Source organism: Balaenoptera borealis, assembly GCF_965194805.1.
Source record: "Balaenoptera borealis genome assembly, chromosome: 15".
In the NCBI taxonomy this organism is placed as follows: Eukaryota; Metazoa; Chordata; class Mammalia; order Artiodactyla; family Balaenopteridae; genus Balaenoptera; species Balaenoptera borealis.
This window is the reverse complement of record NC_138871.1, coordinates 85,423,084-85,439,618: the sequence shown is the minus strand read 5'-3', so window position 1 is coordinate 85,439,618 and position 16,535 is coordinate 85,423,084. Positions and strand designations below refer to the sequence as shown.

Genomic DNA, 16,535 nt, shown 5'->3' with positions numbered 1-16,535 from the left:
CCTCAGCTGGCCACCCCTCACCCCCGCCATGCTCTATCACTACACGCGCTCCTCCCCTTCACAGCACATGTTTTACAATTTACATCTATTCGATTATCTGTGGTTAGTTTCTGTTTCTTACCACCAGACTGGTAAGCTCCATGAGAGCAGAGACCAAAACTATTAATGAATCAGTTATGTCCAATCCCTGTCACACTGTAGGTAAGCCACAAATATTTCTTAAATGAATCAATGATTCTTAAGGACAAAGAAAAGCCAACCAAGGATGTTAAATTCGAGAGAGAGGGTGGAACGAATGACTCATTCTGGAAAATGAGAAGCACAAGCAGTTGAAAGTCAACGCTAAAAGGGAAGAGAAAAACTGCTGCATGAGACCACCACAGGCCTGGCCTTTCAACTGAGGAATGGAACCAATCAAAAGATTCGGACTGAAAGGTCTGTGAACGTGAAGGCATCTGCCCTATTTCCTACAAAAGCAGCCTTTCATTAACCACCTAACATATGAGACGCTTGCTTAGGCCGCTACCTCGGCCTCTGGTTTCATAGAACCCGTTATGGGGGCTGGGCATTCAGAGTGCCACCAGGACCGTCTTATAGCAAACTCACTGCCACTGACAGCAAGCTCTGGAAAAAGTACAGCAAGTTCAGCGAAGCTTTATACTCTGTATTGTCACCATATGTTTAGTATGTTACGCTGCCCTCAGCAGAGACATAAAAAATGCTTTAGAATATTTGTTGAACATCTGTTCTTAAAAGATTAAAATCAGAGTACAAAGCGCACAGGAAAATAATTAAAAACATAGCATCACCTATTTAACATGGTACTCGAAGTGGAGCACGCATCAAGATCCGCCAGTGGATGCTGCGACAGCGTGCTGGGCCCTGCCCCCAGGGCTGCCAGCTGCAGGAGGCCGGGGAGGGGACTGCGCACTGCCCTGTCCAACAAGAGCCCGGGTGATGCTGCTGCTACTTTGTATAAAATACCGAGGGAACAAAAGGCTGTTTGAAAAGGAGTATCTTTTTTTCAAATTGTTTTACTTACACTTATTTAAAGAAAACATCTTTCTATTATTACAATAAAGACAAACACTGAGCACAGCTAGAAAGTGTTTTTTAAAGACTGATTGAGATATTCAGGCTCCTGACATTTGCCAAACTAATGTGATGCTGACAGATCTCAGAATGTAAGAATCATAAGTAACATCTTATAAAATGCACATGTAAAAGCCGAAGGAAAAACCAAAATGAGGTAAAACTTTGCATCCACTAAGATGGCTACAATCAAAAAGACAGGGGAATTCCCTAGTGGTCCAGTGGTTAGGACTCCACGCTTCCACTGCAGAGGGCACGGGTTCGATCCCTGGTCGGGGAACTAAGATCCTGCATGCCACGTGGGCGGCCAAAAAAAAAAAGACAGACAATAACAAGTGTTGGTGAGGATGTGGAGAAACTGGAACCTTCACACATGCTGGTGGGAACGTAAAATGGTGCAGCCACTTGGAAAACAGCCTGGCAGTTCTTCAAAGGATTAAACAGAGTTACCGCCTGACCCAGCAATTCAACAACAGGATAGATAGATAGATAGATAGATAGATAGATAGATAGATAGATAGATAGATAGATAGATAGATATATGAGAAATAAAAACATAAGTCCACACAAAAACTTGCACATAGGGACTTCCCTGGTGGCGCAGTGGTCAAGTATCCGCCTGCCAGTGCAGGGGACACGGGTTTGAGCCCTGGTCTGGGAAGATCCCACATGCCATGGAGCAACTAAGCCCGTGCGTCACAACTACTGAGCCCGCGTGCCACAACTACTGAAGCCCGCGCACCTAGAGCCTGTGCTCTGCAACAAGAGAAGCCACCACAATGAGAAGCCCGCACACCACAACAAAGAGTAGCCGCCACTCGCCAAAACTAGAGAAAGCCCTTGCGCAGCAATGAAGACCCAACGCAGCCAAAACTTTAATTAATTAATTAATTAATTAATTAAAAATTGGGTGGGTTCTTTAAAAAAAGAAAACTTGCACACAAATCTGCATAGTATCATTATTCATAGCAGCCAAAAAGCAGCAACAATCCAAAATTCCTCAATTGATGAATGAATAAAAAAATGTGATATATCCATACAATGGAATATTATTCAGCAATAAAAATAAATGAAGGACTGATTCATGCTACAACATGGATAAACCTTGAAAACATTCTGAGGGAAAGAAGCCCACATATTGTATGATTCCATTTATATGAAACATCCAGATTAGGCAAATCCACAGACACAGAAAGTAGATTAGTGGTTGTCTGGAACTGGGATGATGAGGAGACTCGAAATGATGGCTGAAGGGCACGGACTTCTTTCCGAGGTGATGGAAATTGACTGATAGGTGGATGCACACATGTGACTATACTAGAAACCACTGAACTTACACTTTAAATGGGCAGGTGGTATAATGTGTTAATTATATCTCAATAAAGCTGCTACAAAAATCAAACCAAGCAACCAAAGGGCACAGAAATTAGAAAAATACAAGATGGGATAGATACACCAGACAACAGGAACAAGAACAACAACAAACAGGTAGCAGACTGAATATTAAACAATTTAAGTTAAAACAGTATATGTGTAACGGATTCACTTTGCTGTACACCTGTAACTAACACAACATTGTAAATCAACTATACTCCAATAAAAATTAAAAAAAAAAAAGTTAAAAGAAATCACAAGGGTCAAAAAGGAGCACTACATACTGATGAAGGAATAGCAGATCAAGAAGATGTAGAGAGGAGGATTAACCAAGATGGCGGAGTAGAAGGACGTGCTCTCACTCCCTCTTGCGAGAACACCAGAATCACAACTGGCTGCTGGACAATCATCAACAGGAAGACACTGGACTTCACCAAGAAGGATACCCCACGTCCAAGGACAGAGGAGAAGCCACAGTGAGACGGTAGGAGGGGCGCAATCAGAGTAAAATCAAATCCCATAACTGCTGGGTGGGTGACTCACAGACTGGCGAACACTTATACCACAGAAGTCCACCCACTGGAGTGAAGGTTCTGAGCCCCATGTCAGGCTTCCCAACCTGGGGGTCCGGCAACGGGAGGAGGAATTCATAGAGAATCAGACTTTGAAGCCTAGTGGGAATTGATTGCAGGACTTCGACAGGACTGGGGGAAACAGAGACCCCACTCTTGGAGGGCGCACATGGAATAGTGTGCGCATCGGGACCCAGGGGAAGGAGCAGTGACCCTGGGGGAGACTGAACCAGACCTACCTGCTAGTGTTGGAGGGTCTCCTGCAGAGGTGGGGGCTGGCTCTGTTTCACCGTGGGGACAAGGACACTGGCAGAGGAGGTACTGGGAAGTACTCCTTGGCATGAGCCCTCCCAGAGTCTGCCATTAGCCCCACCAAAGAGCCCAGGTAGGCTCCAGTGTTGGGTTGCCTCAGGCAAATCAACCAACAGGGAGAGAACCCAGCCCCACCCATCAACAGTCAAGTGGATTAAAGGTTTACGGAGCTCTGACCGCCACAGCAACAGTCAGCTCTACCCACCACCAGAGCCTCCCATCAAGCCTCTTAGATAGCCTCAACCACCAAAGGGCAGACAGCAGAAGCAAGAAAAACTACAATCCTGCAGCCTGTGGACCAAAAACCACATTTACAGAAAGTTAGACAAGATGAAAAGGCAGAGGGCTATATACCAGACGAAGGAACAAGAAAAAACCCCAGAAAAACAACTAAATGAAGTGGAGATGGGCAACCTTCCAGAAGAAGAATTCAGAATAATGATAGTGAAGATGATCCAGGACCTCGGAATAAGAATGGAGGCAAAGATTGAGAAGATGCAAGAAATGATTAACAAAGACCTAGAAGAATTAAAGAACAAACAAACAGAGATGACCAATACAATAACTGAAATGAAAACTACACTAGAAGGAATCAATAGCAGAATAACTGAGGCAGAAGAACGGATAAGTGAGCTGGAAGACAGAATGGTGGAATTCACTGCTGTGGAACAGACTAAAGAAAAAAGAATGAAAAGAAATGAAGACAGCCTAAGAGACCTCTGGGACAACATTAAACGCAACAACATTCACATTATAGGGGTCCCAGAAGGAGAAGAGAGAGAGAAAGGACCAGAGAAAATATTTGAAGAGATTATAGTCGAAAACTTCCCTAACACGGGAAAGGAAATAGCCACCCAAGTCCAGGAAGCGCAGAGAGTCCCATACAGGATAAACCCAAGGAGAAACACGCCGAGACAACAGTAATCAAATTGGCAAAAATTAAAGACAAAGAAAAATTATTGAAAGCAGCAAGGGAAAAATGACAAATAACATACAAGGGAACTCCCATAAGGTTAACAGCTGATTTCTCAGCAGAAACTCTACAAGCCAGAAGGGAGTGGCATGATATACTTAAAGTGATGAAAGGGAAGAACATACAACCAAGATTACTCTACCCGGCAAGGATCTCATTTAGATTTGATGGAGAAATCAAAAGCTTTACAGACAAGCAAAAGCTAAGAGAATTCAGCACCACCAAACCAGCTCTACAACAAATGCTAAAGGAACTTCTCTAAGTGGGAAACACAGGAGAAGAAAAGGACCTACAAAAACAAACCCAAAACAATTAAGAAAATGGTCATAGGAACATACATATCGATAATCACCTTAAACGTGAATGGATTAAATGCTCCAACCAAAAGACACAGGCTTGCTGAATGGATACAAAAACAAGACCCATATATATGCTGTCTACAAGAGACCCACTTTAGACCTAGGGACACATATAGACTGAAAGTGAGGGGATGGAAAAAGATATTCCATGCAAATGGAAATCAAAAGAAAGCTGGAGTAGCTATACTCATATCAGATAAAATAGACTTTAAAATAAAGAATGTTACAAGAGACAAGGAAGGACACTACATAATGATCAAGGGATCAATCCAAGAAGAAGATATAACAATTATAAATATATATGCACCCAACATAGGAGCACCTCAATACATAAGGCAACTGCTAACAGCTAAAAAAGAGGAAATTGACAGTCACACAATAATAGTGGGGGACTTTAACACCTCACTTACACCAACAGACAGATCATCCAAAATGAAAATAAATAAGGAAACAGAAGTTTTAAATGACACAATAGACCAGATAGATTTAACTGATATTTATAGGACATTCCATCCAAAAACAGCAGATTACACTTTCTTCTCAAGTGCGCACGGAACATTCTCCAGGATAGATCACATCTTGGGTCACAAATCAAGCCTCGGTAAATTTAAGAAAAATGAAATCATATCAAGCATCTTTTCTGACCACAATGCTATGAGATTAGAAATGAATTACAGGGAAAAAAATGTAAAAAACACAAACACATGGAGGCTAAACAATACGTTACTAAATAACCAAGAGATCACTGAAGAAATCAAAGAGGAAATAAAAAAATACCTAGAGACAAATGACAATGAAAACACGACGACCCAAAACCTATGGGATGCAGCAAAAGCAGTTCTAAGAGGGAAGTTTATAGCTATACAAGCCTACCTAAAGAAACAAGAAAAATCTCAAGTAAACAATCTAACCTTACACCTAAAGAAACTAGAGAAAGAAGAACAAACAAAACCCAAAGTTAGCAGAAGGAAAGAAATCATAAAGATCAGAGCAGAAATAAATGAAATAGAAACAAAGAAAACAATAGCAAAGATCAATAAAACTAAAACCTGGTTCTTTGAGAAAATAAACAAAATTGATAAGCCATTAGCCAGACTCATCAAGAAAAAGAGGGAGAGGACTCAAATCAATAAAATCAGAAATGAAAAAGGAGAAGTTACAACAGACACCGCAGAAATACAAAGCATCCTAAGAGACTACTACAAGCAACTCTATGCCAATAAAATGGACAACCTGGAAGAAATGGACAAATTCTTAGAAAGGTATAACCTTCCAACACTAAACCAGGAAGAAACAGAAAATATGAACAGACCAATCACAAGTAATGAAATTGAAACTGTGATTAAAAATCTTCCAACAAACAAAAGTCCAGGACCAGATGGCTTCACAGGTGAATTCTATCAAACATTTAGAGAAGAGCTAACATCTAACCTTCTCAAACTCTTCCAAAAAATTGCAGAGGAAGGAACACTCCCAAACTCATTCTATGAGGCCACCATCACCCTGATACCAAAACCAGACAAAGATACTACAAAAAAAGAAAATTACAGACCAATATCACTGATGAATATAGATGCAAAAATCCTCAACAAAATACTAGCAAACAGAATCCAACAACACATTAAAAGGATCATACACCACGATCAAGTGGGATTTATCCCAGGGATGCAAGGATTCTTCAAAATATGCAAATCAATCAATGTGATACACCATATTAACAAATTGAATAAAAACCATATGATCATCTCAATAGATGCAGAAAAAGCTTTTGACAAAATTCAACACCCATTTATGATAAAAACTCTCCAGAAAGTGGGCATAGAGGGAACCTACCTCAACATAATAAAGGCCATATATGACAAACCCACAGCAAACATCATTCTCAATGGTGAAAAACTGAAAGCATTTCCTCTAAGATCAGGAACGAGACAAGGATGTCCACTCTCACCACTATTATTCAACATAGTTCTGGAAGTCCTAGCCATGGCAATCAGAGAAGAAAAAGAAATAAAAGGAATACAAATTGGAAAAGAAGAAGTAAAACTGTCACTGTTTGCAGATGACATGATACTATACATAGAGAATCCTAAAACTACCACCAGAAAACTGCTAGAGCTAATTAATGAATTTGGTAAAGTTGCAGGGTACAAAATTAATGCACAGAAATCTCTTGCATTCCTATACACTAATGATGAAAAATACGAAAGAGAAATTATGGAAACACTCCCATTTACCACTGCAACAAAAAGAATAAAATACCTAGGAATAAACCTACCTAGGGAGACAAAAGACCTGCATGCAGAAAACTATAAGACACTGATGAAAGAAATTAAAGATGATACCAACAGATGGAGAGATATACCATGTTCTTGGATTGGAAGAATCAACATTGTGAAAATGGCTATACTACCCAAAGCAATCTACAGATTCAATGCAATCCCTATCAAATTACCAATGGCATTTTTTACAGAACTAGAACAAATCATCTTAAAATTTGTATGGAGACACAAAAGACCCCGAATAGCCAAAGCAGTCTTGAGGGAAAAAAACGGAGCTGGAGGAATCAGACTCCCTGACTTCAGACTATACTACAAAGCTACAGTAATCAAGACAATATGGTACTGGCACAAAAACAGAAACATAGATCAATGGAACAAGATAGAAAGCCCAGAGATAAACCCACGCACCTATGGTCAACTAATCTATGACAAAGGAGGCAAAGATATACAATGGAGAAAAGACAGTCTCTTCAATAAGTGATGCTGGGAAAACTGGACAGCTACATGTAAAAGAATGAAATTAGAAGACTCCCTAACACCATACACACAAAAATAAACTCAAAATGGATTAGAGACCTAAATGTAAGACTGGACACTATAAAACTCTTAGAGGAAAACATAGGAAGAACACTCTTTGACATAAATCCCAGCAAGATCTTTTTTGATCCACCTCCTAGAGTAATGGAAATAAAAACAAAAATAAACAAATGGGACCTAATGAAACTTCAAAGCTTTTGCACAGCAAAGGAAACCATAAACAAGACGAAAAGACAACCCTCAGAAGGGGAGAAAATATTTGCAAATGAATCAACGGACAAAGGATTAATCTCCAAAATATATAAACAGCTCATTCAGCTCAATATTAAAGAAACAAACACCCCAATCCAAAAATGGGCAGAAGACCTAAATAGACATTTCTCCAAAGAAGACATACAGACGGCCACGAAGCACATGAAAAGATGCTCAACATCACTAATTATTAGAGAAATGCAAATCAAAACTACAATGAGGTATCACCTCACACCAGTTAGAATGGGCATCATCAGAAAATCTACAAACAACAAATGCTGGAGAGGGTGTGGAGAAAAGGGAACCCTCTTGCACTCTTGGTGGGAATGTAAATTGATACAGCCACTATGGAGAACAATATGGAGGTTCCTTAAAAAACTAAAAATAGAATTACCATATGACCCAGCAATCCCACTACTGGGCATATACCCAGAGAAAACCGTAATTCAAAAAGACACGTGCACCCGGATGTTCATTGCAGCACTATTTACAATAGCCAGGTCATGGAAGCAACCTAAATGCCCATCAACAGACGAATGGATAAAGAAGTTGTGGTACATATATACAATGGAATATTACTCAGCCATAAAAAGGAACGAAATTGAGTCATTTGTTGAGACGTGGATGGATCTAGAGACTGTCATACAGAGTGAAGTAAGTCAGAAAGAGAAAAACAAATATCGTATATTAACGCATGTATGTGGAACCTAGAAAAATGGTACAGATGAACTGGGTAGCAGGGCAGAAGTTGAGACACAGATGTAGAGAACAAACGTATGGACACCAAGGGGGGAAAACTGCGGTGGGGTGGGGATGGTGGTGTGCTGAATTGGGCAATTGGGATTGACATGTATAAAGTGATGTGTATAAAATTGATGACTGATTAAAAAAAAAAAAAGAAGATGTAGAGAATATGTCCAATCATGTACCTAATAATATAGCTTGGAGATTTTTTTAAAGGAACAACTAACAGAACTACAGGTAATATTGATAATCCATACAATCTCAAAATTAGCTCCAGATAAAGTCCTAAATGTAAAAGGTAAAATTATGAAGCTACAGAAGCAGTTGTGGAAAATATCTTTATAACTATCCACAACTCAAAAAAATAAATACACAAACAAAATGACAGATTTGATTCAAGTGAAAGATTTCAGTTCCAAAAAGGACAACAGATAGGAGGAAGGTATATGCAATGTTTAAACCAAATGGATTGGGCTTCCCTGGTGGCGCAGGGGTTGAGAATCTGCCTGCTAATGCAGGGGACGCGGGTTCGAGCCCTGGTCTGGGAAGATCCCACATGCCACGGAGCAGCTGGGCCCGTGAGCCACAACTACTGAGCCTGCGCGTCTGGAGCCTGTGCCCCGCAGCAAGAGAGGCCGCGATAGTGAGAGGCCCGCGCACCGCGATGAAGAGTGGCCCCCGCTTGCCACAACTAGAGAAAGCCCTCGCACAGAAACGAAGACCAAACACAGCCATAAATAAACAAACAAATAAATAAATAAATAAACCAAATGGATTATCATAAAAGAACTCCTCCAAATCAATAATAGCAAAAATGAAATGCAATTTTTATAAATAGACCAAATAAATGAACTAGTTATTCACAAAAGGAGAAATCTAAATAGCTAACAAATATAAAGAATGTTCAAGAAAAATGTAAATAAGAAGAAATCACTTTATATTCATCAGACCAGCAAAAAAAATAAGACAGCTAGATAATACAGTGTGTCAGCAAGGACATCAGAATACAGGAACCTGGACCACTGACGGTGGCACTGACAAACCCGTTACTGCTGTGCTCTAGAGAACACTGGAGTGCCTCCCTCCACAACTAAGCAATTCCACTCCTCCGTATGCACCCAGCAAGCTCTCAGAGCTCCCAAAGTAGATGTGTAAGAGTGTTCGGTGTAATCCTATCTGCAGTATGAGGAGATAAAGGCAATCCAAGCAGCTACTGCTTGGTGAACAGATAAGTAAAATACAGTAAATCACAAGACTAAACACTCAGCAAGTGCCCAAAACAATGAACTAGATACAAAGATATAGATACACAGACAGAAATACAGGGCAATAAAAAACAGAGTTGTAAAAACATGGTATTGAGTTTTTAAAAAAATGATCTAAGGTATAGTATCATTTTGGCACGTTAAAAACACACATATACAGAAAATAAACACACTATCTTTCAAGGATATACACCTATCTAGGCAAATATTAAACAAGTTAAAGCAGATGCCTATGAGGGGAAGGAGAATGGAAGTGAATAAAAGGGAATAAACAACAAAGAGAAATAATCACGGGCCTTGCACGTCTGACCAATGACAAGTGTGCTGAGATCAACTCAACTCTGCACATGAGGCAAAAAAAAAAGGGCTATATTCATCTGAATGAAACACAATCTTGCCTTCCAACACACACATACCCATTTGAGCAAATTATTCCAAGAGAACCAACGGGAGGACATACCTGTGCAGTAAGACACGCCTTTGCAAGTAGCATTAATAGCCTCTTGGCACTTCTTCTGGGCCGTCTCGAACTGACAGTTTTTACAGCAAGGACTGTTCCTATCACTAGAGAGGAAGAGCAGACAGTCCAAGTCAAAGGACAGCCCCATAGCACAGACTATGGTCATGCCACAGGGCCCTGAAATGGCAGGGCAGGGTCTCCTGGCTGGGTCACCCACTCCTGCACAGAGTCCCAGGTGCTAGTACCACCTGCACATGGTCCATCTACCCTTCCTGATGCAGACTCAGGCAGCACAGTGGCCCAAAGTGACCCATCTTTAAAACATCTTGGTGCCCTTGGTTTTCATTAACTTAATACAGTAATTAAAAAACAAAAAAAAGGACTTCCCTGGTGGTCCAGTGGTTAAGACTCCACACTCCCAACACAGGGGGCATGGGTTCGATCCCTGGTCAGGGAACTAAGATCCTGCATGCCGCATGGCGCAGCCAAAAATTAAAAAAACAAAACAAAACAAAATACACAAGCCCACAAGGCAACAGTGGTCAAGAAACTAATCAGCCCTATCAGTATTTACAATGTTAATATGCACTGTATACCGTTAAATCTGTTACCATAAATTAAAGTTTTCCCCTCTACTTCTTTTTTTTTTTTTTTTTTTTTTTTTAAATGAAAGCAGTACTTTATCCCACAGGGCACATTTCAAAATAGAAAGCATGTCTATAAGCAAAAATTCTTAATATATAAAGAGCACATAAAATAAAACAATATGATCATCTCCATAGGAAAAATGAACAAAAGACATGGAAAGAAAAGTTACAAAAGGAGAGATAAAAATGGCCTATAAATATTAGAAAGTAAGTTCCACATTATTGATTATCATATAACTATAATGTCAGCTTATCTACATATCTGCTTATGTATGCATGTATGTGTCCTACTTTGGTCATCCATCCATCCAGTCACTCATTCTCCCCTCTACTTCTAAGCCAGGCACCGGACGTTAAAAATGGAAACATAAGTACCTTCTAACTTGTAACCTGCTTCCTCCACAGTTTCTGGGATTAAACAGTATTCTTCAACACTATTTACAGTATAGATACACAATAATTAATTTATGTCCCAGGACTGTCATTTTGATTGTTTCCCATATTTTGTTATTATAAAAGAATGTAGCCATGAACATCTCTGCTAAATCATCTTTGTACATCTCTGTTTCCTTAGAAAAGATTCTTTGTACTATGGCATTGCTACAGCAGAGAGGATGCAAGATGGGGGATTTGTGATACAATGTCACGTTGCTTTCCAGAAAACATTTTTCTCGCTGTAAAGGGCAGAAGGGGTAAACACACACTTGCCAGACCCTCTGATGATTCTAGAGCCCCGCGCTTTCAGCCCGCTGTTGTGAAGACCCTTGTCAGGCGCCCAACTCCACCCCGCGCCACGCTCCTCACCTGCACTGGACGCCCGGCCTCAGCGTGCAGTCACTGTTGCAGCAGGTGTCGTTGTTCAGGTACATGATGCCGGGGTCACACTCCTCCCCCTCGTCCACCCTGGAGTTCCCGCACACTTTGTTGCTGCGTTCTTGAAAACACTCCTGGGCCTTACTTTCAATGGTCTTATAGATGGACTGTTTACTGCAGTTTGAAAACATCTTAAGAGAAAAGAGGCCACATAGGACCCAAAATAACATAAAAATTCATTCCCAGGTGGTGTTTGTGCTCCTTTTCCAGGGACAAACTTTAACACAAAAGCTACAATCAGAACTACCTTGAAGGTATGTCAGGTTCACTGTCGCCTCTAAATGTCATTTGTATGGAATTGAGTCATGGCCCTCTGCAAGATGCTAAAAAGGTGACGTGAATGTGGTCAAGAGCCGAAAATTCTTCACAGGAAAGTAAGCTACACGAATGCTGAGACCAAACACCCCAGCCAGTCCGACACGAGCAGAGGGTCACCAGACTCTAAGCCACCCCAGGCTCAGGCACAGGCCCCGCTGCAGGGACACTGAGAACGGGGCACAGGCGGCCGTCTTCCTAGATGTAACGATCCAGGCCTGCAAAACAGGGTCTGCTCTGGTTTACCTCTTCATCTTTCCCTGAATATTTACATCAATGATCCATGTTTAAAGTGTTTAAATAGTTGAGCTTAGTAAGAGGCATATTATTACATATAGTCTATTAAAAGATTAAATTCCAAATTATTACCTAAACGTTTTCATGAGTCCCCAAGATCTTAAGTTTCTTTGAGTTTCTACAGTTGACCAGCATCTCAAAGGAAGCCTGAACCCTAGCTTGCCCACTTGGTGTACAGAAACATGAAAATGACCTTCTACATTTGGGCATTTTTACCTGGAGCTCTAAAATGGAGTCCATTTTCCAAACCATCTGAAATTATCAAGAAAAGCAGAACAAGACTTGGGTAAAACTCAGCGTGGGTACTTCTAGAGGTAGGGCCGCCACAGTTTGCAAATGGCTAAAATGGCTTCACTTTCAGCCCAGACAAAGGCCATGAGACCCCTGAGGAGCGGAGAGCACAGGACCCTCATGAAACAGTATAAAATATACACTGGTCTCTGGCCCCAGTTCCCGGCGCAGAGCTCCTGAAGCCCCTGTAATTTCCTGGGTCAAAATGGGAGTGTCTTTTGTTGTAATGAGCCGACCTGGAGTGGGCTCCTTGGTGGCTCCTGGATGGGGGCTGGTCACCAAAATGACCAAGCCACCATGAGAAGCCTGGAATTTTCAGCCCCGCCTTCCATTCTCTTTCGGAGGGACAAGGGCTTAAAACGGAGCTAAGGGCCAATCGTGCCTATGTGATGAAGCCTCCATAAAATCCCAAAAGTATAGGGTTCGGAGAGCTTAGGGGTTGGCGGACACATGGGGGTGCTGGGAGACGGGTGCACTCAGAGGCAGGGACGCTCCACGCCCCTTCCCACACACCTCGCCTTATGCATCTCTTCCATCTGGATGCTCATCTGTATCCTCGATCACAGCCTTTTATCATAAACTGGCAAACGTGTTTCCCTGAGTTCTACGAGCCGCTCTAGGAAATTAACTGAACCCAAGGAGGGGGTCATTGGAACCCCCAATCTATAGCCAGTTGGTTAGAAGCACAGGCGATGACCTGGGCTTGTGAGTGGCATCTGGGGGTGTGAGGGGGGGAGTGCAGAATCAGGGCACTCTTATGGGACTGAGCCCTTAACCTTTGGGATCTGATGCTATCTCCAGGAAGAGAGTGTCAGAACTGAGTTAACCCCAGCTGGCGTTGCAGGAAACAGCTTGGTGTAAAGAAAAACCTCCACGTCTGGTGACCAGAAGGGTCAGAAGTGAAGGGGGCTCTATGAATAGTAAAGTAGACACACAGGAAGAAACACACAATAGGGAAGAACTGGGTATTCCCTACACAGGAAGAAAAAACTGAATTGATTTTCCTTTTCAACCCTCCAAAGGTGACTGTGACCACTGAATCAGATACAAAAGGATTACTCTCCAAAAGACACTGAAGACCCCATCTCCCTAAACAGAAACACTAACTGGATTTTTTTTAAAGAATCTTCCAATGTATCTTTACAGTAAAGACATTTAAGGGGCCTGGTTATTTCAGTCTAGGCCTGAGGCAGTTAGTATTTTGCTGCGTTTATTCACCAGCACTGCAGACTCATGAGCTCAATTCTACCAGTTCATTATGGGAGGCCAGGTCCTTATGAATTCAAATTCACACTGAACCAATAAGAAGATCTCTTTGCTAATTTATCAGAGTCACACCCCCAAGCAGCTGGACCCCCCAGACACAGCTGAGGGAAAATTGACCACATCACTCTCGCTTTTGTTGCCTCCACACTCCCCGAAGACCTCTGAGCCCTCTCTCTGTATCCTTACCACACCCCCTTCTCCTCCCACCAATAAACGCTAAGAGGTTACGATCCCTAATGCCGTCTGGCTTGCCTGGTGTAAGGTGCCAGGTCCTGTCTTTCTAGGTCGAGGAACCACCTTATTTTTGTCCTGGAGCCTTTTTTACCTAGTTAAAAACATTTTAAGGAATTAATTTTAATGAAGGAATTAAAATGTGGACCAGAAGATGCCCAGTATCTCTTTACAAGGAGACTGCTACTTGGGTAAACCAAACTATTAAAGAAAATACACTTGGGACAAAGTAAATAAACGGCTAAAGTGTGCTTCGCTGACAGACTAGCAGCTCCAGAAATACATGGCTCTGCCCAGCTTCCATTCTCATTAGCGAGCTCTTACAGGGACGGTCCAAGAGCCCACGGGGGGGTCTCACTTAGGGAGGGCTTGTAACAGGAAGAGTTAGCACCGCGCATGCTCACTTGCACAGTCTGCAAAGTAAAACACTTTACCCCAAAGTACTGATGCCATCCTCACGACCAAGAAGCAGTGACTAACAACTAGAGCTGCACTGTCTAATATGGCAGCCACTAGCCATATGTGATTATTTAAATTTCTTTTTCCTTACCACATATTTCACACTTTTTATTACAGAAACGTTCAAGCATCTATAAAGTGGACAGAATGGATTCATGATGCTCACATGGCCCCTCACCAGCTTCAGCGATTATCAACTCATGGCTTCGTGACTCACCTATAGCCTCACCACCTTCCCTCGGTTCCCACACTGTTTTTTGTTGTTGTTGTTTGGGTTTTTTGCTGCTTTATTAAGGCATATTTTACATATCACAAAATTTACCAGTTTCAATTGTACAATTCAGTGATTTCTAGTAATTTTACCAAGCGATGAAACCATCACCATAAATCAGTTTTAGAACATTTTATCACCTCAGTAAGGTCCCTCAGATCCTTTTACAGGTAATGCCCACTCCCACCTCCAGCCCCAGGCAACCACTACTGAATTTAAATAAAACAGAATTTAAAATTCAGTTCCTTGGTCTCTGCAGCCACATTTCAAGTGCTTACTGGCCACACGGGGCTAGTGACTACTGCACTGGGTACAGCAGATGGTGTTTCCCCCATCACAGAACCTTCCAGCGAACAGTGCTGAACTATAGTGTACATCATTAGAAAAAGAGAGACAACCTCTGAAAAAAGGAGAAAAACTCAGTAGGGTATGTGATACAATGGAAGAACAGGCAAAACAGGTAGTTCCTGAGGCACAAGTTGTTCAGTGGAGGAAAAATAAAGCATAACAAGCAAAGAAAGAGAGGAACGGACTTTACACCTAACAGCCAAAGAAAACAAGATGCGACAAACAAAAAAACATGACAAAAAAAACACGAGACCAGAATTTTAAAAGGCAGGGTCAGGGCCAGGGAAACACAAAAGTAATCCTTTCCTCTCGCTCCTGGATCAGGCTTTAAAAGGGGAGTCAGGACAAATAACTTGACCTTCCTTCCTGATTAGATGCAGATGGTTAGCCCATCCCCCAGCCCACTTTAATTCAGCACAAAACCACAATATTTTCCTCATGATGCCTCGCGCTGCTCAACTTCAAGTAAAAGGAAGAAGGACCAGACAGACATCTATGAACACTTTCAGTTCAGGCTCTACGAGTTAGTCATAGCCACTCTTAGGAAAGTCTCTGAAGCTGTTTACCATGTCCCAAGTCAATGAGTATTGTGTACTCCACCAGACACCCTCAAAAATCGTTCCTCTATTTACCTGACAAGTATTTATTATGTACCAGCTACCCTGAACAGGCCCTGGAGACAGAGCCGGTAACCAGAAAGGCAAGGGCCCTACCCACAGGATGCTTACATCTGGCAAATTATGTATTTTGTTGCAAAGGTTTATTAAAACGTGCATATTGTGAAGCAGTGTAGGGTTAACATGAATGACAAACTTGTAAATGAAATGAAAGGAAATTTTTAATTGAAAGCCTGAGCCCACCAGATCCTGCAAACTAGGACTCCTCCAGTGCAAGCCATTATATTAAGTAATTAATTTTCCACACAGCCCAAACCAACACATGATCTTCTTTGACAACAAACATTCCAGATGAGCAGATTTAGATGGACCATGTTTCACTCTTAACACACACAAACAAGTTTCAAGGTACTTTGTAATCTGTAGTTCCATCCCTAGAATGGAAAGCTTTCCTGAGCTCTCATTATAATTAAACATAGCCTCTTTCTTTCCTAACCACATAAAAAAAGCTCCAAAAGATACATACCTTATTGTTCTCATGATCGCCACTCACAGCTATGGGATACATAACATACTTTCCTCCCTGGTCCTCATTTGGGGCACATTCTGCTAGACCATCTGGATCGTGTTCTGCTCCAAAATTGTGCCCCAATTCATGAGTTGTAACGAGGTCAGCTTCCTGAAGGATCATGCAGAGAAAA

The 16,535-nt window shown here is 41.6% G+C and overlaps 1 protein-coding gene across 6 annotated transcripts in view; it reads right to left on the bottom strand.

The window, feature by feature from the left end:
• The window catches only part of ADAM17 (ADAM metallopeptidase domain 17), a 60,825-nt gene that overhangs the window by 7,919 nt on the left and 36,371 nt on the right, over positions 1-16,535 (bottom strand). For all 6 annotated transcript variants that reach the window (XM_082357550.1, XM_082357551.1, XM_082357553.1 and 3 more), the window contains 3 exons: positions 16,361-16,513; positions 11,671-11,870; positions 10,220-10,323 (listed from right to left, as the gene is read on the bottom strand). In XM_082357550.1, the coding sequence (XP_082213676.1) occupies positions 10,220-10,323; positions 11,671-11,870; positions 16,361-16,513 (457 nt within the window). The remainder of the gene's footprint in view (positions 1-10,219; positions 10,324-11,670; positions 11,871-16,360; positions 16,514-16,535) is intronic.